Raw genomic sequence first — 26,213 nt, 5'->3', positions numbered from 1 at the left:
AGAGAGAGAGAGAGAGAGAGAGAGAGAGAGAGAGAGAGAGAGAGAGAGCGCTAACTTCAGTGAAATGAACGAGGTACTGTGATTCTGTCTTAACAGTATTATGTGCCTGCTTAGCCACTACTCAGCCTTCCACACCCAACAGCCATATTCACCTTGATGACACTTCTGGGGCTGTCCATGATCTTAGCCATAGTTCAGACATACCACTGCAGTGGCTGGAAGATGCTGTGAGCCTTGCAAAGAAAGCAGATGTTACTAGGTTTTATTCTAAATCCCTCACTGTTACCTCCTGGAGCATGGATGTAATTATGGCTTTGTCTTTAAAAATGCTGTACCCCTTATCTTTGACTTTGACACAAGGACACTTTCTAGAGGTGCAAGCTAACTAACCATGTTCTGTCCATTAATAACTCAAAACTTATAAATGGCTTAATCAGCATGGTCATCACATAGATCATTTTATATTTTATCAGCACATAAGAGACTGAGGCAAGAAGATTTCAAATTTGAGGATAGCCTGGTAGAACACCCCCTCCCCCCACACACACACAGATTTCTAGCACACACCAAAAAAAGTTGGGGGGGGGGGGCTTTGTTCCTCACTCCTGTCAAAAGTTGGCAGTCATGTCCCAAATGATCTTGTTAACATCATTAAGTAGCCTAGATAACATCAGATCAACTAAAATTAAAATCACAGATGACAGTGACAATTTTAGAGTACAGCAAAAGGAAGGAGTTTTACTCTGAATCTCATTTCAGAAGTTGACTTTTCATAGCAATGAGTGATGATATTTCTGATAACAGGTTGGGGCTTATTCTTTGTATATTTAGTGGATAATGAACTGAGGCTTGATTTTGGTGATTCCATTTCTGACCACTTCACTGTCTTAGTTTTTTGAGACAGACCCCAGACTCTTCTCGAACTTCCTACACAGGCAGGAAAAGTAAGACCCCAAATTCATGATCCTTCTTCCTCCACCTCTTAGGTGCTGAGATTACAGGTATACACCACCAACTGGGATTCTCGACTATGATGTCCTGTTTTTATATACATCATCTAGTTGAATACTGTACAATTAACAGTGTTGTTTGTTTATTTAATGCTTCAGTGTCAAGCATTACAGTTGGTGCTGTATGGTAAAAGGCAAACCTTGAATCATTCTTACCTGAAAGCCATTCGTACAGCAAAAGTTGAAACTAGAACAAAACCATTGATAAAGCTGACTTTTACATTCCTGGTGGACTTGGTCTAAATAAAGTCCAATCTTATATCAAGGCCAAAAGGATTTAAAACCAATAGTGCTCCCTTCTAAGATAACGAAAAGATAATAATAAACTGATAATAATTAACATAAAGATAATATGTTAATATGTACATGTTTTTGTTGGCAAAGCAATGATTAAAACTATCCTTTTTATTCCCCCTTCTTTGGGGGTTAGGGTGGGTTGGAGACAGGGTCTCACTATGTAGCTGTGGCTGTTCTGAAACTCAGTATGTAGGCCAGCCAGCTTGGCCTCAAACTCACAGAGATCTACCTGTCTCTGCCTCCGCCTCCCCAGTGCTGGGAGACCTTTTTGAAAACAGGTCTCAATTTTTTAAAGGTATGAGCCACCACACCCAGCCCTTGTCTTGTATAAAAAGAAAAATGAGGGAGCCATCAAAATGGCTCAGTGGGTAAAAGTGCTTGCTGCCAAACCTGATAATCTGACCTCAGCACCCACAGGCTGAAGGGTGAGAGCTGAGTTTTCAATAACACACACACATACATACACACACACACACACACACACACACACACACACACACAATTTAATTTTTTAAAAAGAAAACTTGAAGTCCAGAGTTATTAGCACAGTAACAGTATGTGCTTAGCATCTGTGAAGGCCTATAAGGAGTCAAGTAAGTTTGCTTCCCTTTAGTCCTTGTTCAGTGTTTGAGTGTATAGTAATCATGTCTGAGGTGACATCTCTTCATTGTGAGGAGAGTGGGACTGCCTATAAATTAAGATACGGAGCGGTGGCGCACGCCTTTAATCCCAGCACTCAGGATGCAGAGGCAGGTGGACCAGGTTGATCTACAGAGTGAGTTCCAGGACAACTAGGTATCCACAGAGTAGAAACCCTGACTCGTTTAAAAAACAAAACAAAACAAAACTTAGGGAGAAAAGATTTTGAATTCAGAATTTGTACCCTCACAACATTTTATCTTTAAGCTTAATTTAGTTCTAATTTTAGTATATAACAAAGCTGTTGGTAATTACTTTAGTCATCCTGTTGGGTTTCAGAGTTAAATGTTCATATAAATATGAAAAACAATAACTGGATTACATTTATAAACAAGTAGAGACATGATTGGTTTTGTTTGTTTGTTTGTTTTTTGGTTTTTAGAGACAGGGTTTCTCTGTATAGCTCTGGCTGTCCTGGAAGTCACTCTGTAGGCCAGGCTGGCCTTGAACTCAGAAATCCACCTGCCTCTGCCTCCCAAGTACTGGGATTAAAGGCGTGTACCACCACTGTCCAGCGAGACATGATTGTAATAGACATCTGTGGTGCTTAAACTTAAGTTTTCTGTTTAGGAATGTGGTTTATTTTTATTTATATATCAGAGTGCCTGTGGAGGTCAGAAGGTCTTGGATCACTTGAAACCAGAGAGTTACAAGCATCTGATGGTCACCTGATAGGGTGCTGGCATCTAAATAAACCCTAGTCCTCAGGATAGAACAACAAACCATCTTAACCACTGCGCCAACCATCCCTCCAGACCTGTTGCTTTTGGCTTTTTGAGATAGAATCCCATTGTACATTTTAGGCTAGCTCAGACTCAGCTTACCAGGTATTAGAGAATTATTGGCTTGTGCTACCATGCCAGCTAAAGCAGCTTTAACTAAAGACAAAATTACTTAATTGCTTAAGTTAAATTATTTAAGTGAAAGACAAAATTACTGCAGGGTGGTGGTGACAACATCCATTTAATCTAGGCAGTTGGGAGGCAAAGGCAGGAAGATCTCCGAGTTCCAGGACAACCTTGTCTACAGAGTGAGTTCCAAGGTGGCTACACAGAAAAAACCCTGTCTCAGAAAAACAAACAAAAGAATTATCAGTGTTGTATGTTTGAGTAAATTTAGGAGCTTGAGATTTGAGTATTCTTTTATTTGTTACTAAATTTTACAAGCTTGTGTGAGTGTTTGTGTGTGAATGTAGTGTAGTGGTGTCATCGTGTGGGTGTGTTTGATTTGTCTTGTCTTTGTATTTGCTTTTTTGGACACAGGATCTAATGGTTCCCAGGCTGGTCTGAAACTTGCTGTGTAGCTAAGGATGACCCTGAAGTCACGAACCTCCTAAGTACTGGACTGGGTCACAGGTGTATGTTACTGTGCCTGGTTTTACGCAGTGGGATGCTAGACAAGCGTGCTCCCAACTGAACAACATCCACAGCCCTCTCATCAAATATAGTTTAATTGAATACCACTTAAACAAGGTTTAGATGATTGGTTGCTTTTGCTGGGTTACAAACCACTTTATTAACCCTGGCCTGCTGTGGTCCCTTGCATTTATTTGATTAGCACAGAGGCTTGATACCTGAAGACAAAATTGCCTTTGTCATCAAGGCTGACACAGTTTATTCTCCATGTAGTATAGCTAACTTAGTAGACTAAAGTTTCATTCTTAGTAATTTTTAGTGTTTATTGCTTTATTTTATTGCCTTATTCTGTTGAAATCTTGATGTACTGTTTCATAATACAGGATTTATAGCTATATGCATACTGTTTTATAAAGTTAGTCTTTTCTAAAATGTTACTGTCTGAAAGTTGGTGTATATACATATAAAAACTGTATTCATATTACTCAATGCTAATACAAGAAAAAAGTTGACAAAAAAGAAAAAAGTCATATAGTTCTTTTAGCTGAAAACAGCATTCATATTTTCTGATGGATTTTTTTAGTATCCTTCAGCAAAAAGGAATGTCTCAGTAATTATTATAAGAGTAATGTGAATCATCAGTATTTTTCATACAATGTATCACCTGTCTGCTCCATTTTCAAAGTCACTCTGAAAAGTGGGGACTGTTGGCTGATCGGCTTCACCTCATCCAATGTTGGTATGAATGGCTTCACCCTGATCTAGAGTCTTCCATAATGGAGCCCTTATTTAATTCAGTTTTGAGAATAAATTTTGACAGGTTGTTGCTTCTGGGTATTTACTGCATCAGAAGTGAGAGTTTAGATTTTACAGGTCTTAAACTTCTACCATTCCAGGGATTCTGAGTTGACTAGAAAGCACTAGGCCAAGAGTCAGGCCTGATCTCTTACCCTGGCCTGGCCTGGTAGCTCTGTCAGCCTAAGTTCAGTGAGTTCTTACCTGGGTTTCATTACCTCTAAAATTAGGAAGTTGAATTAGATGACTTCTCATGTTTCTTCTACTCCTAAATTCTATGATTTTTAGGGAGAAAATTCCCTCAACATTCCTGGGATATATATCTAATAGCCCCATATATTGTGAAACCTCCCTATTGACGATAAAGAGGGATGGGGAAGGCTACAAGTAAGTATATCCTCCTGTTTTCTCTGATCTTTGCAAAGCTTTACCCAGCAGTGAAACTGCAGTATTCAGTGATAGTGTTTATGAAAATTTAATACAGTTTTCAAGCCAAAGCAACAGCAGTTTCAAATGTTCTACATCTCTGAACACTTGAAAATCTCAATTGTCATTTACTTTGATATTTTCTCCTATATTTCCTTTCATTCATCACAGAAATAAAATTTTCCTTCCCTTTCTGTTGGTATAATTAAGCAAATATAATACACACATATAAAAGAATGAGAGTTCACAGTGGATCCTGAAAATGAAATTTTAAAACTAGTAATCCAAGTTAACCAAAATGGGTAGAATTTTTTGTTGTTTTGAATGGATTTTCACTGTGGCATCCCCACTTAACCTACTGAAAAACAATAGTAGTAATAAAACTGAATCAGTATTACACATACACATGATTCACTTATTTCATTTTTGAAACAAAAAGATTCTCCAGAGAATTAAATATTGCCATCTCATATGTTGAAATATATGTTTGAGAAAAATTCTAGGGCCTGAACCTGGTAAGAGGACATAGTGCTTTGCAGAGAACTGCTCGCATGAGGCAGCTCATACCTGCCTGTTAGCTCCAGCCCCAAGGGGAGCTAATGATTTAATGCCCTTCTCTAGTCTATAAGAGCACCTGTACACACACAAATTAAGATCAATTTCCAAATTACAGATTTGGGTGACAGTTTCTCATTGTTAAATTTTTATTTATAAATCTGGGCCTAAAGAATACAGCTAGTCTTTCTCTCAGCGTCAACCTTTCCGTAGAAGTAATTTCTCAATTGAATTGCCCAGTGTTTCGGTGACATCAGTGGCTTGCCATGAGTCAAATTTTGATTATGGGAGAGCTAGCTAGTTGTCCTAGATTTGTACAGATGTCTATTCTACTGGTTAGATGAACTTTCACATGAATATTAGCTTTGAAGGATTTGTCTTGAGTTTTTTTTCCCTAACTACTGTCTGTTTTTCAGGTTCTCTTTGTAAAGAATCATTCTCTGGTCAAGTTTCATCATCACTCATGCCACTTACTCCATTCTGGACCCTCCTCCAGTCAAATGTACCTGTGCTTCAGCCTCCGTTACCTCTGGAAATGCCTCCTCCTCCACCTCCACCCCCGGAATCTCCTCCTCCTCCACCTCCACCCCCTCCTCCACCTCCTCCGTTAGAAGATGGTGAGATTCAGGAGGTAGAAATGGAGGATGAGGGAAGTGAGGAGCCTCCTGCTCCTGGAACAGAGGAGGATACTCCTTTGAAACCTTCAACACAGACCACAGTTGTAACCAGCCAGGTAGTTATGCCCTTGGCATTCTGGGTGGTCATGGGGACTGGACAGTGATTGACATGCTTTACTTCAGAAGAATATATTTTGTAGCACTAACTAGAATGTTGTTTCAGAGTTCAGTTGATTCCACTGCCTCTAGTCCTCCATCCACTAAAGCAGTAAAGAGAAAAGCTCCAGAGATGAGTACTGCAGTAGTGCAGAGATCAGCTACTATTGGTAGTTCTCCAGTTCTCTACAGCCAGTCAGCTATAGCTGCAGGTAAGCGCCATGATTAAAGTGGCTTTTTCTTAACATGACATTTGTTTCCAACATTAGATGCTCTACGTTGAAAAGTTAGAAGGCTTTTGATTGAAAATACTACTAATATTTATATCTCCTGATTACTAAAAACTACTCTTAAATATTTGGCATGTATCCTTATTTTTGCAAGATTTTTTTTTTCTGTTTTGGGTTTTGTTATCATTTTTTGTTTGTTTTGTTTCAGTTTTCTGATACAGGGTTTCTCTGTGTAACAGAGCCCTGGCTGTCCTGGACTGGCTCTGTAGAACAGGTTGGCTTCAAACTCACAGAGATCCACCTGCCTCTGCATTTCTTTATTTTTTGTTTGTTTGTTTGTTTGTTTGTTTTGTTTTGTTGAGACAAGGTTTCTCTGTGTAGCCCGGGCTGTCCTGGAACTCACTCTGTAGACCAGGCTGGCCTCGAACTCTCGAACTCAGAGATCCACCTGCCTCTGCCTCCCAAGTGCTGGGATTAAAGGCGTGCGCCACTACTGCCCAGCGCCTCTGCATTTCAAATACTGGAATAAAAGAGAGGGATGCTCACCATGCCCAGCTACAAAATTTAATATTGTGTCATATTTTTAAGGGAAAAAAATATACTGAAATTATTTTGTGATTTAACTCCTAGTTTCTTTTTCCTTCTGTCTTGTTACAGTGTATCCTTTTTATAGTTTCATTTTATGTTTCCTGTGTTAGGTCACCAAGCAGTGGGGATGACCCATCAAGCTGTTGGGATGGCACACCAAGCAGTATCCGTTAGCCATGCAGCAGCAGGAATGGGTCATCAGGCCAGAGGGATGAGCCTGCAGTCAAATTACCTGGGACTAGCGGCAGCTCCTGCGATGATGGGTTATGCAGAATGTTCTGTCCCAATTGGAGTGACCACTCCATCACTGCAGCCAGCTCAGGCTCGAGGAACTATGGCAGCGCCTGCTGTTGTAGAACCGCCTCCGCCTCCACCTCCTCCACCTACACCTACACCACCACCGCCACCACCAGCTCCCAAAGTGCCACCACCAGAGAAGATGAGAAAAGGGAAGAGAGATAAGGTGAGTCTTCTTCAGTTAAAAAAAAATATTTAAGATGATGACATAACAAAATTGTTTTTTTAAGAAATAAACTAATTCCCAGGCAGTAGAGGCATACTACTAATTAATTCCAGTACTTTGAAGGCAGAAACAGGTGGATTTTTGTGAGTTTGAGGCCAGCCTGGTCTACATAGTGAGTTCCAGGACATCATCCAGAGCTACATAGTGAGACCCTGTCTTTTAAAAAGAAAAAAAGACTTTTATATTTGTGTTTTGCATACATGTATATCTGTGTACCACCTGTATGTCTTGTATGCCTGGAGCTCAGAGAAAGAGTAGCAGATCCCAGAACCACGGTCATTTGTGGATTACAATCCAAGTCCTCCAGAAGAGCAACCCATGTTAATTGCTGAGTTGTGCCTCCTTCACAATTAGTCACTTTTAAGCACTTCTTTAAAAATAATTTGTCGCCGGGCAGTGGTGGTACATGCCTTTAATCCCAGCACTTGGGAGGCAGAGAGGCAGGTGGATTTCTGAGTTTGAGGCCAGCCTGGTCTACAGGGTGAATTCCAGAACAGCCAGGGCTATACAGAGAAACCCTGTCTCGAAGAAAAAAATAATAATTTGTCAAGTAAATAAACTAATGGATAAAAGAATAAATAATTCATCTATTTCCATATATATATATATATGCATGCCTGTATACACACAGGTACTTGCAGAGGCCAGAGAGAACATAGGAGTCTCTAGGACTTGAGTCATATACCTCTGATATGATTGCTTGACACCAAACTTAGTTCCTTTTGCAAAAAACAGCAAGTGCTCTTAACTGATAAGTCATCTCCTCAGTCCCATTATGAACTTTATACATGCATTGATACATAATGTGTTTTGAGCATGTTCACGTGTAGCCACTACTTTTTTTTCTCTCACAAACCCCCATTTTTCTCCAACTTGTCTACATCCCCCATAAACACACGGCATTCTACTTTTTTGTTTTGTTTTGTTTTGTTTTGTTTTGTTTTTCGAGACAGGGTTTCTCTGTGTAGCCCTGGCTGTCCTGGAGCTCACTCTGTAGACTAGACTGGCCTCAAACTCAGAAATCTGCCTGTCTCTGCCTTTCAGGTGCTGGGATTAAAGGCGCGTGCCACCACTGCCCGCCGGCATTCTACTTTTATGTCTTTTGTTTTCAAGATAGAGTTTCTTTGAGTAGTCTAGGCTGTCCTGGATCTCACTGTGTAAACTGGGTTAGCCTCACACTCAGAGATCATCTCTTTCTGCTTCTTGAGTACTAGGATTAAAGGCATGTACTACCATGCCCAACTTCTATATTATGACAGTGAGTTTTATAGTTAATAGGGGCGTGAGCACTATACCACAAAAAATAACGTCTCTCCTTCCACCATCAACTGTTAACTATATAAGTCCTCAAGAAAGAATGGGGCCCCATGAACTCCTGCCCCCTTCATGACATGCCCAGTCTTGTGTAGGCAGTACAACTATTGTGAGTTTAAGAGAGCACCAGCCATGTACTATCAGAAATCAGCATTTTACACCACTTGCGCACAAACCACTTAACATTCTTTCTGCCACTTCCATGATACTTCTGAGTCTTGGCATTTCAAGATGCATCCAGTATTATCTTTATTCCTTGGATTCAGGGGAAGATCTTAATCTCCAGTGTAAAAGATCTATTTCCTTGTTCATGTATTGCATTTCGCTAATCTACCACTTTGTTTTAGGCAAAGAAAAGTAAAACAAAAATGCCATCTTTGGTAAAGAAATGGCAGAGTATCCAGCGGGAGTTAGATGAAGAAGATAATTCAAGTTCCAGTGAAGAGGACCGGGAATCGACTGCTCAGAAGCGAATTGAGGAATGGAAACAGCAACAGCTGGTGAGGTAAGGGAGTGCTGTCACAGATGTGGGCAGAGCTCTGCTTGTGGTGTTATCGTCCTTCATGAAGAATACACATGCTACTTGGCTGGGAAGCTTGAAACGTTTTCCTGAATGGACATGAGATCCAATTTTCAGTTTCAATTAGAGTTTTTATTTCTAAAAAAAAAAATTAGGTTCTCTTTATTTCCAATGAAATAATAACATGCAAATTGTTTTCACAGTGGCCTGGCAGAAAGAAATGCTAATTTTGAAGCCCTTCCTGAGGATTGGCGAGCAAGACTGAAGAGAAGGAAAATGACTCCCAACACATAGTCTTTTGTTGTGTTTTATATTCAGTCTTACCCAGATTTAAACTCTTGTCAAATGAACTGTAATGTTATGAGGAAGAACATATACACTTCCTGGGCAAGGACACGTGCATACAAAGCTGTCCGTTTATGAAATGTAGTTTTCTGTCTGCTGAAATGAGGTGATTGGAATGGCTTTGACCTGGCTGTTGTTATTCTCACACTGGCAAACTTAGCATGTTAGAGATGAATCGGACATGCGAGTCACGGGCATGAAACCTCAGTGTAGGATTCTCACACTGGCAAACTTAGCATGTTAGAGTCGGACATGGGAGTCACGGGCATGAAACCTCTGTGTCGGACTTGCTGGCAGAAGTGAAGGGCTTTCCTGCCCAGTAGAGGTTTATTTAGTTCCTAGTGTGACACTCTCCCTCCTTTGTACTCCAGAACAAGTGCAATTAAGGCAGCTCTGTAATCCTACCTTGCTTGACCAGCAGGATCTCTTTCTGACCTCCTCCTCACGTCTGCTGCCCCTGAAGTGTTGAGATCTGTGCTGATGGCTGGCCACACTTGAGAGTAATTCTTTCTCAGCAATCCTAGAACAGTTGCTTTGCAGCAGGTGGCATTTTTACACACAGGCAGGAGCAGCAGCATCAGGTGTTTAGATCCTTGGTTTTGAGAAATCCCCCCGTAAGTATGTGGCAATAAGTATAATAAGCCACTTTGTGTATTGTCTTCATCGTCTTAACCCACTTCAAAAATACACCTTCCTTCTATGTGTGGATATGTTCTCCATAAGATTCCAGTATTTAAGAAGCTGTTCACTGTTGTGTACTTTCTGTTGTATCACAATCAGGAAAGGTCACTTTAAACTGAAGAAAAAAGCAAATTGTGTCTTAAAGATGTTTGTATTTCTCCAGTTTCTGACATTGTAAATTTGTATATATGCACCAATAAAGCTCTTTTTATACTTCTGATTGGTTATCCTTTTGCTCTTCTAAGCATGTTACCCCACAGTTATATAACTAGGACTTAGTGTATGTCCATTTTTAGTTGTTCTAATCAGACGTAGTACAGAGCATACACTGACATTGTAGTGTCTTGGGGATATAGGAAGACAGGGTTTTAAGAAACATAACACACACACACAGGTGTTTCCAGGTAAGATGGTGCCATTTTCTGGAGCTTGTATCCTGTTAATAATAATAGCTGATATTTGGCCTACTTAAGTCCTAGAAACAATATAATATGGGGGGGTGCTTTATAGCTTTTTATTAAGTAATACAAAGCTGATTATGGAAAGTAATAGATATTTAAGATTATAATCACAATAGTTAACCAAAGATAATAGTTTGGATTTTATTCTAGTATATTCCTATACAGTTCAATTTTTTTTTTACTTGTATTACAGTGTATTAGATTTTATTTATCATGCGCTAATGTTGGGATGCCCCATTTTGTACATAAAATTGTTTTGTAATTTGCATAGAGTAAATTTCTACAAATAAAGGTTATCAACTAGCTATTAAAGCTTTTGTCTTAACTAATTAGCAGTTTTCCAGGCTGGTAGGAGTTGCTGGAGAGAATCAGCCTCCTTAGTATCCTATGCAGCTGAGCACATAAGCAGTCGGATGGACCAGCTTTTGGGTGGTTTAACTGATTTGCCACCTTTGCTTATAACTGGTTTTGCTAACTAGTTTTTTTGTTTGTTTTTTTGTTTTTGTTTTTTTTGTTTGTTTGGTGTAGAAGGTAGAGAATAAAGAGTATCTGATAACTGTGTAGTTGGGAGGACATTCTAGTGATTGTCTGGATTCTGCGAATCTGGCCTGTCTCAGCAGCTTAGCTGAGAGATTGTGGCCCCAGGCTTTTTGAGTCAATTCATTCTTTAATTTTTTGTTAAGATTTTATGTATATGGATGTTTGGTCTGCATGTACATCTGCATACCAGAGAGGGATCCCATAGCACTGTAGTTGTGAGCCACCATGTGGATGCTGGGATTTGAATTCAGAAAGTGCAGCCAGTGCTCTTTGCCTCTGAGCCATCTCATCTTTTCAGCCCTGAGATTTGCCCTTAAAAGAGTACATCTTTATTTTTAGACAATAGGGTCCTTTGGTCGATGGAGGCTTTAACACAAGCCCTTGAGCAAGTCTCAAAAAGTAATAATGGGGCTTGGCTCTTAAAAGCTCTTTCAGATGATCCAAGTTTGGTTTCCAGCACCCACATTGGGTCCCTTGTAATTCCACTCTAGGGAGACCTGACCTCACCTGCACTCACAAGTACACATTAAAACAATTTTTAAAAATAAAGTCCAGACTAGATAGCCTACCAGGTTTGTGTTTGCCTGATGCTTGAGTTAGTTCCTGAAACTCATGCAAACAAAGGTGGAAGGAAAGAACTGACTTCACAAAAGTGTTTAATTTACACGTTTGCACGCTAGTCCTGCATGTGCAAACAGTGTAAAGAGTAAAGGGGAGGCGGCTCAGGAGCTAAAAGCATTTGCTGGTCTTTGAGAGGCTTGGCAGATCCTGCACCCCATTTGCCAACTCAAACAGCTCACAACTGCCGGTAAATAGCTCCCTGGGCATCTAAAGCCTGGTTTGTTCGCGCGCGCGCCCGCACACACACACACACAAATTTTTTTAAAGGAGTAACTTCTATTTTAGACCAAATCAAGTAAAAAGTGGGGGGGGGGGGAACGGATATTATAAGTTTGTCAAAGGGAGAAGAAATGAGGTAAACTAGAATGAGCCTGATTCCTTCTCTCTAGGACTGTCGCTCTTTTTTAATAACGCTTGCGTTTGTTTGGTTGCTTGCTATAGCTTTAGCCCTCCCCAGCCCTCAAAGGAATGGAAGCTTCAGCCCCTTGAACAAAGTAAATCACCTACAACTACAGAAACTAGAAAAATGAAGGCTCCCGGGACTGTACTCGTTAGTTCCCAGACTGAGTCTGTAAAGTTTGAGATGAAGTTTGAGTGAATAAACCGTTGGGGTGTGAAACACAAGTTGCCTGACATCCCAGCATACGGATGAGGGCGGGGTCCTGCCCTCCTTCCGCTTCTGGCTCCTGGTTGCTAGGCTCCCAGGGTCCGCGCAGAAAGCTCCAGCAGGTGAGCTGAGGACTGACTAGGCCCTAGCTCGCAGGGGCAAGCAGGGGATCCCAGGCGGGAAGGGAGTGAGGAGGGCAGGGGGACGAGGATTTTTAGGCGGACAGGACCCTGGACTGGCCTCTGCAGAAAGAGTGATTGGAGGGGTAGTGGGAGAGCTGGGGCTCTCCAGCCTGGGGACCAGCTTGGGGGGAAGGGGGTGCTAGGGAGCACGGTGTCACCCTGCGGGGGCTCCCGTGAAAACTTCGGCTCCGCCCTTCCTTGGGCTCTCCTCTAAGCAGTCCACACTCCGAGGCAGGGAGCTCAGAACTGAACGTTTCCAGGGTTCTCACTTCCGACCCTTGACCTTTCCTTTTCAACTGCTCTGAGGCGACTCTGCGCGTGCCCCCAACCCGGTTCCTTTCTCTTTTCTGTGGCGTCCTGGTGTTGGGCATCTATTCTCAGAGTAAGCTAAGCATGGGGTCAGCGAGGCTCTTGGTGAGTCTAGTGGACCAGGCATGGGGACACGCAGAGCACCCCAGCTCCTCAGGTGCGTGATGGGAACCACCGTCCTCTCCTTTGGCTTGGCAAGAGCTTACCCCCAGTGGTTGTGGATGTGAAAGGGCAGGACCTGCAGATTTGGTGTTCTTTGTTGGCGGTAGTGGTTGGTTAAGTTTCTTTTCACTTACAGACGGTGATTTGTAGCTTCTGTGTAATCAGCTACCTGTTTGGAAATTAGGCAGGTATTGCAGCTGGGTGCGGTGCTACTGACGGGCCTACATCATACTATGCGGCAGTAACATGTTCCCAGCGTTGGAAACAGAGCTAAAGCAGGAGGTTGGTACACTCCCTTTCCAGTAACTTCACAGAAACCCAATCCAAGGTCAAAAGGTTCACTGTGGTGGCATGCTGGCCCGGCTGGAGGGGGGTTCAGTTTGTAGTTGGCTTTTTGGGAGGAAGACTGGGCTCTGTGGCCCAGGTTGGCCTGGAACTCATTGTTGCCCAGACTATCCTGGAGCTTGCTATTCTCCTACCTCTGGTTCTCTGGTGCTGGGATTACTAGTGTTTGCCATCAGACCTGTTGGAGATAATGATTCCCTAAATAGAATAATTCAATATTTACATGGATTTTGCTTGTTTTGTTGCCGTATCCTATGCAGCATGTTTGGCATTTTTTGTTAAGAAGTCGGTGTCACCTGAATGAAATTTCTGTTTGAGAATGGATTTTCTTTCACAGATGCTTCCTGATCCCTATGAGGATTTTATGCACCATCACCTCCAGTATTATGGATATTTCAAAGGTAACTCTTGGTTCTCTCCCAGCATCACCGGGTTGAACTGTTGTATTTATTGAAAGAACTGTTTGGATACGACTCGAATATGTTTCTAGGTGATTGGTTAAAAAGTACTCCCTACCCCCCTTGACCGGCATCACCTCTGTCAAGGGACAGACTTACTATTTGCAAAAGTACAAATGTCTCTTCTAGGCTCTTTAGTTTATTGGCCTGTTTGTCTACTGATGCACTAATAAATTACCAGCTCTGAATTGTTCTATGACATTAAAGTAGATTCCTTTTCACACGGGCCTCACTATGTAGCCCAGGCTGGTAAGGAACCCACTCTCCTGTCTTAGCTTCTTGCATCATTATGCATGGCTGTCACAGTCTCCATCTCTTGACAGTCATTTCCTATCACCTTGTTCTTCAAAAGTGTCTCACCTTTTCTTTAGTCTTTGCTTCTCTCTCTGCTTTTTTTTTCTTTTCTTTTCTTCTTATGGCTCTGGACAATACAGTACGCTATGCAAGTACTCTGCTAAACTGTATTCAGGTCCCCTTTATGTAAATTTTAAAATTAGTTTGTGACATTAAAAAGTTTTAGGCAGTGAGGTTGTAGCTCAGTGGTAGAACAGTCATCTCACGTTACCCAGGAGCCACATTCAATCCCCAGAACCTTGACATCCTTGTCTTTATTTATACATTTATTTACTTATTTACATTTATTAACTTATTTGTTGATTTGGGGCGGGGGACAAATCACTCTTGAATCTTGACTGGACTATGTACCACATGCTACCTTTCTGTTTAAAGTGGAGTTGTAGTTTATTCGGAGTCTCCGCGTCAACCTCATGCTTCCACTTGCGTGTGCCCACATGTGCGTGCGCAGCTGGACACTTGCAGAACACGTGCAAGCCAAGGCCACTCCAGCTAGCTAGACTTCTGCAGTGCTCTAAAACCACACCTCAGCAAACAAAACAACAGAACTTACTGGACTTGGATTAAATCTATAGATTCAATCAAATTTATAAAAGATGGTAAATTTTTTGCCAGGCATGGTGGTACATGCCTTTAATCCTAGCGTGGTCTCCATAGCGAGTTTTGAGACAACCAGAGCTGTCCTGAATTCACAGAGACCTGTCCGCCTGTCCTGAGATAAATTCTCTGTAGCAGGTGTTCTGGGATCTGGATATGTTTCTCCGTTTACTTAAATATTTAATGTCTTTTAATAAAAATTTTTGCTTTTTTAATTTTTAAGATTTATTATTTTATGTATATGAATGAGTGTGTGGTTTTTGTCATTTTTGTTTTGTCTTGTTTGTTTTTTGAGACAGGGTTTCTCTGGGTAACTGGAACTCACTTGGTAGATAAGATTGACCTAGAACTCATAGAAACCCATCTGCCTTTGCCTCCCAAGTGCTGGGAGTAAAGGCTTGGCTATCGCACTGCCTGGTGATATATGTCTTTCATAACCTCAAGCTCATCCACATCGATACACCTCTTCCAACAAGATCACACCTCCTGGCCCTTCCCAAGCACCATCATAACATATTCTAACACACAAGCCTATGGCAGCCATTCTCATTCAAACCACCATACAAGTTAACATGCCTTTAAAAAAAAAGTTTTTTGTTTTTTTGTTTTGGTTTTTCGAGACAGGGTTTCTCTGTGTAGCCCTGGCTGTCCTGGAACTCACTCTGTAGACCAGGCTGGCCTCGAACTCAGAAATCCGCCTGCCTCTGCCTTCCAAGTGCTGGGATTAAAGGCATGTGCCACCACTGCCCAGCAAGATTTATTTTTATCTTGTGTGTGTGTGTGTGTGTGTGTGTGTGTGTGTGTGTGTGTACGCTTAGTTAGGGTTACTATTGCTGCAATGAAACACCATGACCAAAGAGCAAGTTGGTTGGCCCTAGGTTTATAAGAAAGCAGGCTGAGCAAGATATTAGGGCACAAAGCAGTCAGCAGCAGCATCCTCAGCCTCTGCATCAGCTCCTGCCTCTGGGTTCCTGTCCTGTTTGAGTTCCTGTCCTGGTTTTCTCTGAGGATGAATCATGATAGGGAAGTGTACGCCAAACAAACCCCCATCAATCATTCATTTTAAAAAAAATGCCCTACAGGCTTACTTAGAGGCAGGTCTTACAGAGGCATTTTCTTCTTAACTGAGGTTCCCTCCTCTCTTTAGCCTCTGTCAAGTTGACATAAAATCAGCCAGCATGGTGTGTTCCCATGTTGTGTTTTACTAAAAGAAAGCCAGGATATGTTTGATAGAGCTAGGTATGGTAAGGTGGGAGAGGTGCCTCGGCGGGCCCATGCTGAGGCTTCCCTCCTCCCTGAGGTACCAGTCATATAACCAGTATAGTATAGAGTTTATTTGCAGACATGAGAAGTCGAGTTGAGAAAGGAGTAGAGGGGGTGGGGGGGGGAGGCTGGCCAGGAACACATGGACGGGGGAGAGGAGAGAGGGGGAAAAGGGGTCAGGGAGAGAAGAAAGTCAGGGAGAGAGAAGGGACAAAGAGAGCAAGAGAGAAAGGAGGGGCCAAACAACCCCTTTTATAGTAAACCAGGCCTACCTATGGCCAGGTAACTGTAACATATGTGTATTATGTACATGCCTTTAGAGGCCAGAAAAGTGTATCACATCTCCCTGGAATTTGAGTGACAAGTGGCTGTAAGCCACCATGTGGGTGCTGGGAACTGAATGCGGGTCCTCAGAAAGAGCAGTAAGTGTTCATAACTGCTGAGCCATCTCTCTAGTCTTACATGCTGTCTTTTTAAATTTTAATTTTTTTGAAGCTAGGAGTGGAAGTAAGTGCTTGTAATCCAAGCACTGGAGGCTAAGCCAGGAGAACCAGACGTTCACAGTCATCCTCAGCTACAAGAGGCAACAAGGAGATTCACTTCAGCATTCCTTCTGTGTGTGCAGCTGTGTGTGCGCACAGACCATTTTTATGTGGTGGTCAGAGAACAAAGGCCAGGAGTTGACTCTCTCCTTCCACTGTCTTGGCCCCAAGGATCCAGATGAGAGGCTTGTTTGTTTGTTTGTTTGTTTGCATGTTGTGTTTGGTTTGGTTTGGTTTAGTCCTGGGTTATTTGATTTATTTTTGTTTGTTTTGAGACAAGAGTTTCTTTGTGTAGCCTTGGCTGTCCCGGAACTCGCTTTATAGACCAGGCTGGCCTCAAACTCAGAGATCTGCCTGTATCTGCGTCCCTAATGCTGGGCCTAAAGGTATGAGCCACAACACCTAGCAATTTTTTTCCATTTTTGTTTTGTTTTAATCTTTTGAGACAGGATCATTTGTAACCCAGGTTAATCTTCTTTATTTTGCTTGTTTACTCTTGCAGTTCTAGGGTACAAGCCTGGGCCTTGCTCATATTGTGTGGCTGTTCTACCACTGAACTAGATCTACAAATCTCGGTGTTTTGAGGCAAAGTCTCACCATGTAGTCTAACTGGCTTCAACCTTGCAATCATACTAACTTTGTCTATCCACAATGGCCAGCTGAAGACTGATTGTAATTCTGGCAACCTCATTCCATATTCTTATTAACCAGTTCTACTTTATTACTAATTTGTTGCAGAAAGAACTTCAGTTTGTCAGATCCAGTAAGTCTCCATAGGACAAAAAGGCTTTGGAAGCAGGGCATGGTGGCACACATACTGTTAATCTCAGCATTTGGGTCTCTCTGAGTTTGAGAGCCTGGTCTACATAGTGAGCTCCTGTGTTCTAAAAAATGTTTGCCACAGTGCTTTGCTCCCTCTCTGGTACCTGCTTTCGCTTGGGTGTGTCTTCCCTGCAGAGACACTGGTTTTCTGCTTTCCTTCCAAGGCCTTTATTCCATTACCCAATGGTCTTAACCTTTCCTCTCTTTTCTCTCTGGTCAAATGGGAGTCATTGTTCTCCCTGTGCACACATTGGAACGTTGAGATCTTTTAAAAATGGGATGTGTTATTACAAAAAGCCTGTGATGGACAATGGTAAATAAAAGCAATGGTTTGTGTGGCCAGGATTTTAATACTGACCACAGCACCAGAGATCCTGGACCAACCCACAAGCAACTTGAACTAAACCACTTATTCTTAGCTCAGAAAAGCAGCCTACCAAATTCAGCCACTCATCAGCGTGTTTGGAGGAACAGCCCTCGGTACATGTTGAATGGCTCTTTTGGAGAAAGAGATGATTTCATCTCGGACAGCTTCGAAAAAGAGATGCTTCTATGTGAGTAATAGCCAGTGGCCCCTCCTCCAGCTGCCTATCCCCACCTGGAACCTTACTTCCTTAAAAACTCCAGGAACCTCAGAGAATATGACGTAATGTCAGAGAAGCCAAACCACCAACGGGCTCCTGCTTTTTTTGTTTGTTTGTTTTGGGCAGTGTTGTTTGGTTATTTATTTTTTCTGTGTTTTATATTTGTGTGTGTGTGTCCAGGCATACCACAAACACAGCATGTGTGTAGAGGTTAAATTTGTGCGATTGATTTTCTCCTTCTACCATGTGTGGTCTGGGGATGAAACACAGACTTTTACTTTCTGAGCCATCTCACCAGCTCCAAAAGTGTGGTATAAATTCACTTGGATTATAGATTGAAATTAAGATTCTGTACATTCTGGACTTTCTCCCTCACATTTTTTGAAAATCCGTTAAGACTCTCACAAAGAGAACACATTGTTTTTCACATTAGGTCATTGTTGTTGAGTGTACGCGGCCAAGATGCTTTGCTTAAGAACAGAGGGAGCCAAAAATTCCAGCTAACTTAAACAAAAGTAATGTTATACATTTTTAATTAAAATATAGTTATATCACTTTAGCCCTTCCCTTTCCCCTCTCCAGCCCCTCCCATATCTCCTCCCTCCATCTTCTCCAGGTTTCCCTCACCCTCAAATTAATAGCCTTGTTTTCTTTGATTACTGCAGTTATGTTTACACATGTATATGTATGCATAAGGATAAAGACAACACGCCGAGTCCTTTTGTCTGTTTGGTTTTGTGTATATGGTTCCAGGGATAACCCCTTTGCATTAGACAATCAATTAGGAGGCTCTTTCCTAGGAGGGGCTAATTTTCCCTCTCTGCCTCAGTTGCCTGTAGTTCTTTGTTTAGGGGTGGGACCCCACGACATTTCCCCCTTCCAAGTTTGTTGCAGGATATTTGATCACAATGTGATCCATGATGTTGTGTGTGTTATTTACTAAAAAACAAAACTGTTTCTAGTTGTGGTGTAGCTGACCCTTAGCACACACTTTTAATCCCCTGGGCTGGAACAGACACACCTTTAGTATACACTTTTAATCCTAAACAATGAAGGTAAAGTTAGTTTATAGAAGGAAGCAACCATGTTTGAAAATGTCTAATTGAAGGGCAGACAAAGGGATGAATCAGAGAAAGATTTGATAGAATAGGATATGCCCAACTTTCAGGAGAAGAGAGAAGAAAAGGAAGCTATTTAAGGGGCAATACAGAAGAAAGAGGCGGTTTAACCAGGAGAGGTTTACAGAGACAGGTTGAAGAGAGAACAAGCTAGACACAGTTGAAGACAGTATGAGCCAGAGAATGAGAAGGAGCCAGAAGAGTAGAACATATTGCCAAAGTTAGTATGAGGCCAAGCAGAGCAATTCAGGAGAGGCCAAGGGACAGAAGCCAGATTAACTCAGTTATCTTGGTGAGGAGTTTAAACCAGAACAGCTGAGTTGAACCAGCCAGCTAGAATTCAAAAAGAACTAGAAAGGGTGATCTTATTCAGCTGTAAGTTTCAGAGGCTGAAGTCATTCTAGGCCTAGATAAGGTTGTACAGAGGCAAAAAGCTTCTAGGAGTAGACTTGGGCTAGCAGATAGAGGCAGTCAGCCCCTGAGATGACAGTTACTTCAGACAACTAAAAGATACATTTGCACAAGGTAGCGTGTCTATCGATATTTGACACTGTTCAGGGCTCTTGTCTATGCAGCCACTTCTACAAGAGACTGTTTGGCAGCAGACATCCCAGGATTCTGGCTTTTACACACTTTCCACCCTCTCCTCAGCAATGTTCCCTGAGTTGTAAATGCAGGAGCTGTGATGTAGATATATCCTTTGGGGATGGGCTCCCCACAATCTCTGCATTGTGTCCGGTGGTTTTCTATGGTGGTTTCCATTTGCTGTAAAGAAAAACTTCTTTGATAGGGGTCAAAAGTTACTTTTAGTAAGAATACAGGTAACAAATCTAAGGGCTATATATGTGTGCATATATGTGTGTGTGTGTGTGTGTATACATTTTTTTTAAGATAGCCTTTTACTATGTAGCTCTGGCTTGCCTGAAATTCACTATGTAGACCAGGCTGGCCTCATATTCATAGAGATCAGCCTGCCTCTGCCTCCCATAGGCTTCCCCCACTATGTCCAACAATATTTAATTTTTATTATTTTTAAGTTATGTATAGTGTGTGTGTGTGGCTATGTGCACATGAGTGCCCTGGAAACCAGGGTTGGGGATCCCCTAGAGTGGAGTTACAAGAGGCTGGTGAGCTCCCCTTCCAACTGGTGCTGGAAACTGAACCCCAGCCCACTACAAGATCAGTAAGCACTCTTATTCCCTGAGCCATCCCTCCAGCCTCTGGCTTTCTTTTAAATTCACTTTGCTATCTTTTCATATGCTTATTGTCTCAGCCATTAACTATTAGGTAAAGACTTGTATAGATACTCAGGGGCCGGTGTGGGGATGAAAGGACAAAGAGATGGGAGACAGTGGCCAAACAAATAAGAGATGGTGCTCCCTTCTCTCTTCCTAGGGCCTACCTGTTTATCGTCACCCGGGCATGCTCAGATAGATGCTGTAAACAGAGGTATCAAGCTTCAGATAAGTATAGCAGGACTCTGAAATTCAATTTGTAAATTGCTGTGCAATAAGTTTTGTTTCTAATGTGTGTGTTTGCATGGTGTATGCTGGTATATGTTTTGGGGCGTGTATGTACACATTTAAAGGCCCGATGTAACACTGTATGTCTTTGGTTGTTGTATGAAATGCCTCTCAACCTTATTTTTTGAAACAAGGTCTCTCTTCCTGAACCTGGAATTCACTAATTTGGCCACACTGCCTAGCCAGTGAACTTCAGAGGGTCCCCTATTTCTGACCCACCCCTGGGGTTACAGACCTGCACCCTTATGCGTTTTTTTTAATGGGTTGTTTATTTTATGTATATAAGTACACCATTGCTCTCTTCAGACACACCAGAAGAAGGCATCAGACCTCATTGCAGATGGTTGTGAGCCACCATGTGGTTACTGGGAATTGAACTCAAGACCTCTGGTAGAGTAGCCAATGTTCTTAACCACTGAACCATCTCTCCAGCCCACCCTTATGCGTTTTTATATGGGTTCTAGCCTCTGAATTCATACTCTCATCCTTCACAGCCGTTTGCCAGCTGAGTCATCTCCCCAGCACTTGGGAATTTTTTTTATCATCTTCTTTTCTTTCTTCCTCTCTCTCTATTTCTTTCTGTCTGTCTATCTGTGTATATGTGTGTAGCTAAAAGTTACATTTACACAAGATAGGAGTGTGTGTGTGTGTGTGTGTGTGTGTGTAGGCTGGAGGACAACATTGGATGCCATTCTCAAGAATGATGTCCATGGCCAGGCAGTGGTAGCGCACCCCTTTAATCCCAGCACTTGGGAGGCAGAGGCAGGCGGATCTCTGAGTTCAAGGCCAGCCTGGTCTACGGAGTGAGTTCCAGGACAGCCAGGGCTACACAGAGAAACCCTGTCTCGAAAAACAAAACAACAACAACAACAAAAAAATGATGTCCATGAGCGTATGTCAACATGCCCAGCACTTTTTTGATAAACTATTAGTTTATCAATAGTTTTTGACGCAATAGTTTTTGGGTTTGTCTGCGTTCTGGAGAGTGAATTTAGGTCTGTGTGCTTCTTTCATTACAGTTACTGAAGGTTTTTCTGTGCTTTCCCCCATAACACTGATAGGAGAATTGAAAGTCCTCACTGTTGCAAGATTTTCAACCTATTAACTTATAGTGGTGGCACATACCTTTAATTCCATCACTCAGGAGGTGAAGGCAGGCAGGTCTCTGTGAGTTCAGGGCCAGCCTGGTCTACAGAGTGAGTTCCAGAACAGCCAAGGCTATACTGAGAAACCCTGTTTTGATTTTTTTTGTTGTTTTTTTTTTGTTTGTTTGTTTTTGTTTTTCGAGACAGGGTTTCTCTGTGTAGCCCTGGCTGTCCTAGAACTCACTCTGTAGACCAGGCTGGCTCGAACTCAGAAATCTGTCTGCCTCTGCCTCCCAAGTGGTGGGATTAAAGGCGTGTGCCACTACCACCACTCTGCGAAACCCTCTTTTGAAAAAAACAAAACAAACAAAAAAAAACTGAAACAAAACAAAATCTAGATTATGTAGAATTTTGACTTAATAATTTATCATTTTTACTTGTTATCTTAAACAGTCTATTTTTTTAAACCTTTTTATTGGTGTTCTTACCTAGCCTGGAAATCTCTGTGTAGACCATGCTGGCCTTGAACTCACAGAAATCTGCCCGCCTCTGCCTCCTAAGAGCTGGTATTAAACCTGTACACTACTACAACCAGATTGCTAAGGTCTTAACATGGTGTTGAAAATGATCTGATTATCATAAGCGAACAGCCAATCTCTCACAGGGAAAGAGAAGGCTGCTCACATATTTCCTCTTCCTCCCTGCAGACTCACTTCTGCTGAGCTCACCACTCCTGAGGAGCAGGCAGCTTCTTTTCGATGAGCTGGATGAAGTAAACCCACGTTTTCGAGAACCTCGAGAACTCTTCTCATGTTTCTCTAGCAGAGGGCCGCTGCAGGCTCCAAGATGGCCAATAGAATGTGAGGTCATCAAGGAAAACATTCATCACATTGGTAATAGGACGTGTGTGTTTATTACAAGGCTGTAGAGTTTAGAGTCATGTGTGTATACACAAGTGCATGTGCACGTGTCCTGTGTGCATGTGCACGTGTCCTGTGTGCAAACATGTGCAAGACATGCCTCAGACATCATTTCTCAGGAGCCATTTGCATTGACTTTTAAAACAGTGTCACTCATTGGGACCTACACGTTGCAAATTAGGCAAGTTTGGCTGTTTAGTGATCTGTCTCTGTTCACCTCCGAGGGCTGTATTTTACAGGTTTGCTCCTAGCTGTTTAGAGATGTAAACATAAATTAAATTATAAAAAATTAAACAGCCTACATCTGAACACAGGGAATCAGACTCAGTTCCCCATGTTTGTACAGTGAACATTTTACCAACGGAGCCAACTCTCCAGCCTGAAGAATTTAGTCTTTCACTCTGACATAGAAGACAAAACAGGGTCTGCATCTGTTAGCTCACTAAATCGTAAACTAGAATGCTTCTATATTTAAGAATGGGAAGATAGCTTCTTAGAGCCCAACATTTATAAATACTTATGTCTGTTTTCCAGGCCGTTGTTCACTAGGGTTCTGTCACCCTGCTTCAGTTTCGGCCTGCCGAGTCTCTCTTGTGATATACTTGCCCCTATCTATGAGCTCTTGCTATACAGTCTTCTGTTTGTTTTGTTGTTTTTCAAGACAGGGCTTCTCCAAACTCAGTCAGGCCTTTGTTTACGAGCCAGAGCTACAGAGTGAGACTCTGTCTCAAAAAAGAAAAAAAAAAAAAAGATGCAGATGATGGTATTATACCAGTCGAGCCTTTAATCCCAGCACTCAGGCAACAGAGGCAGGCAGGTTTTTGTGAGTTCAAGGCCAACCTGGTCTACATAGTGAGTTCCAAGATACCTAGAGCTATGTAGAGAGTCATAAATCAAAATGAGCTAAAGAGACAATTTTGCTGACTCTTAAATTTGTTGCTAATAATAAGGTTTTATTTTCTCTGAAACATAGGATGTACTTTCCTATAGCACCAGAAACTGTGTTTCTGGGGCTGGAAAGATGGATTACTTGTTAAGACCTTGTCTTAGTTACGGTTACTATTGTTATGATGAAACATCATGATCAAAAGCAACTTGGGGGTGAAAGGGTTTATTTTGTTTACACTTCCATATCACTGTTCATCATCACAGGAAATCAGGTCAGGAACTCAAACACAGTAGGAATCTGGAGGCAGGAGCTGATGCAAAGGCCTCGAAGGGGTGCTATTTACTGGCTTGCTCCTCATGGCTTGCTTAGCCTGCTTTCTTATAGAACCCAAGATCAGCCCGGGGATGGCACCACCCACAGTGGACTTTGCCTTTCCCCATCAATCACCAATTAAGAAAATGCCCTCTGGACTTTCCCACAGCTCACTCTTTTAGAAGCATTTTCTTAATCAAGGTTTCTTCTTAAATGATTTTAGTTTGTGTCAAGTTGACATAAAACTCTTGTTTCTCTTCCAGAGGATCCAAGCTCAGGTCCAAGCACCCACATCAGGTGGCTCACAGCCACCTATAACCCCAGCTCCTGGGGGTCTTCTGTTCTCCACAGGCACCTGCACACATACACACACACACACACACACACACACACACACACACAAATTAAAATATATTAAATTAAATAGTCTATATTTGACCACATTTCCTTTACTTCCAGGAAACCCAGGGTCAAATAAAATTGCAACTCCTTACATTAACCTTTCTGGCATGTTTTAAATTTTCTATTTAAACTTTATAATTGAGGTAGGGGTGGCTAACACACAAGCCTGATGAGCTGAGTTGAAACTCCAGAATCAATGTAAAGAGCTCCATGGATGGATAGCATCCATCTGTAATCCCAGCACTGCTAGAAGATAGAGACAGAATCGTTTAAAAGTTTGAGGTCCAGCTAGCTTTGAATACATAGTCCAAGGGAAGAAACAAAGAGACACTGCCCTAAACATGCAAATGAGAACATACTCTTAAAAGCTATCCTCAGAGTTCCCGTACACACACACAGACACACACATAAACACACATACAAACACACACATACACACACATTTTTAAAATAAGTTTATGATTTTACTGTAGATGTATAAAGGACTGGGGTCAAACCCAGGACCCTGTGCATGCTAGACACATGCTACCATTTGACTTGCTGTCTGCTCAGCGTCTGCCCATAGTTGTCATGGATAGAAGCATGACACTGAGTTCATAAGCAAGCTGGAAACTGGGAATGAGAAGTAGGCTGGGTTGAACAACATTAATCATTTGAGTAATTGTAATTCTATGTTAATTTTTATTGTGCCCTATATATCATTTCTTATTCTGTACTTTTGAAAATATCTTCTTTCAGAGTGGGTTCCACTTCAACCAGAATATTTCTACCAACCTACAGGAAATGAAAAGGTGCCAGAGATTGTGGGAGAAGAGCAAGGTACAGTTGTGTACCAGCTAGATTCAGGTACCGTCATTGCGCTGAACAGTGAGTGACTAACTATGATAAAGTTACAGTAAACGTAGTGTGCACAATAAAAGTGATTTTAATTTTTTTTTTTTTTTTGGTTTTTCGAGACAGGGTTTCTCTGTGTAGCCCTGGCTGTCCTGGAACTCACTCTGTAGACCAGGCTGGCCTCGAACTCAGAAATCCACCTGCCTCTGCCTCCCAAGTGCTGGGATTAAAGGCGTGCGCCACCACCGCCCGGCATGATTTTAATTTTTAAAAATGGATTCCCGTGTCTCTGTGATGGGCAGACCTGCCATCATGCAAGCTCGGAGGCCAGAGGACAGCTCTTGTCAGTTTTCTCACCTGTATGTGGGTTCCAAGGGGACGATAAAAAGTCTTCCGGCTTGTGCAGCAAGCTCCTTTACCCACTGAACAATCTTGCCAGCCTTAAATGACTTTATAGCTTTGCTTTTTTTACTACAGTGATTTGTGTGTGAATAAGGAGGGCATATTGTACAGGAAATGGTTCTCTTCAAGGCACACTAGAGAGAGGTCAGAGGACAAGTTCTGAGATCACATCAACAGTTTACTTTTAAATTACTTTTAAATATCATTCTATGTGTATGGATGTTTTTCCTGCATGAATGTCTTTGTACCACATGTGTGAAGTGACCATAGAGGTCACAAGAGGGCACATCAGATCCCCTGAAACTGGAAATATATATAGTTGTAATAAGGTACCATGTGAGTGCCAGGAATTAAATCCAGGTCCTCTGGAGGAACAGCTAATGCTCTTAACTGCTGGGCTACCGTTCTAGCTTTTCAATAGTTCTTTTTTATTTTTATTTTCTCCCTCCCCCTCCCCCCTCTCTGTCTCTCTGTCTGTCCCTCTCTATCTGTTTTTGTTTTTTGAAACAGGGTTTCGCTATGTAACAACCCCTGGCTGCCTTGGAACTCATGCTGTAGTGACCTCAAATTCATAGTTTGTCTCTGCCTGCCTCTGCCTCTTGAGTGCTAGAATTTAAAGGCATGTGCCACCACACCTGGATGTATATGTATATTTTTGAAACAGGGATTCTGTGTTTAGCCCTGGCTGTTCTGGAACTCGATCTGTAAATAAGGCTGGCCTCGAACTCAAGGAGATCCACCTGCCTCTACCATGCAATTGCTGGCATTAT

General features: G+C 42.0%; 2 protein-coding genes across 4 annotated transcripts in view; both read left to right on the top strand.

Moving 5' to 3' along the window:
- The window catches only part of Fnbp4 (formin binding protein 4), a 34,108-nt gene extending 23,777 nt beyond the window's left edge, over positions 1-10,331 (top strand). Inside the window, exons 13-17 of the mRNA XM_028778490.1 lie at positions 5,554-5,870; positions 5,978-6,122; positions 6,839-7,191; positions 8,913-9,070; positions 9,289-10,331. Coding sequence (XP_028634323.1) covers positions 5,554-5,870; positions 5,978-6,122; positions 6,839-7,191; positions 8,913-9,070; positions 9,289-9,379 — 1,064 coding nt within the window. The 3' untranslated portion in view covers positions 9,380-10,331. The remainder of the gene's footprint in view (positions 1-5,553; positions 5,871-5,977; positions 6,123-6,838; positions 7,192-8,912; positions 9,071-9,288) is intronic.
- Positions 10,332-12,428: 2,097 nt separating this feature from the next.
- Positions 12,429-26,213, top strand: part of Agbl2 (ATP/GTP binding protein like 2) — a 36,663-nt gene continuing 22,878 nt past the window's right edge. Inside the window, exons 1-7 of one of the 3 annotated variants that reach the window (XM_028778589.1) lie at positions 12,429-12,462; positions 13,178-13,275; positions 13,599-13,739; positions 17,794-17,928; positions 20,472-20,525; positions 22,392-22,577; positions 24,946-25,053. In XM_028778589.1, coding sequence (XP_028634422.1) covers positions 13,658-13,739; positions 17,794-17,928; positions 20,472-20,525; positions 22,392-22,577; positions 24,946-25,053 — 565 coding nt within the window. In that variant the 5' untranslated portion in view covers positions 12,429-12,462; positions 13,178-13,275; positions 13,599-13,657. Of the gene's footprint in view, positions 12,463-13,177; positions 13,276-13,598; positions 13,740-17,793; positions 17,929-20,471; positions 20,526-22,391; positions 22,578-24,945; positions 25,054-26,213 lie in introns of those variants that run through there. The other 2 variants (XM_028778590.1, XM_028778591.1) reach the window with 2 other exon arrangements.

Source organism: Grammomys surdaster, unplaced genomic scaffold (assembly GCF_004785775.1).
Source record: "Grammomys surdaster isolate TR1022 unplaced genomic scaffold, NIH_TR_1.0 338, whole genome shotgun sequence".
Classification (NCBI taxonomy): Eukaryota; Metazoa; Chordata; class Mammalia; order Rodentia; family Muridae; genus Grammomys; species Grammomys surdaster.
Note: the sequence above shows the minus strand (reverse complement) of the source record. Positions and strands in the feature narration are given on the sequence as shown.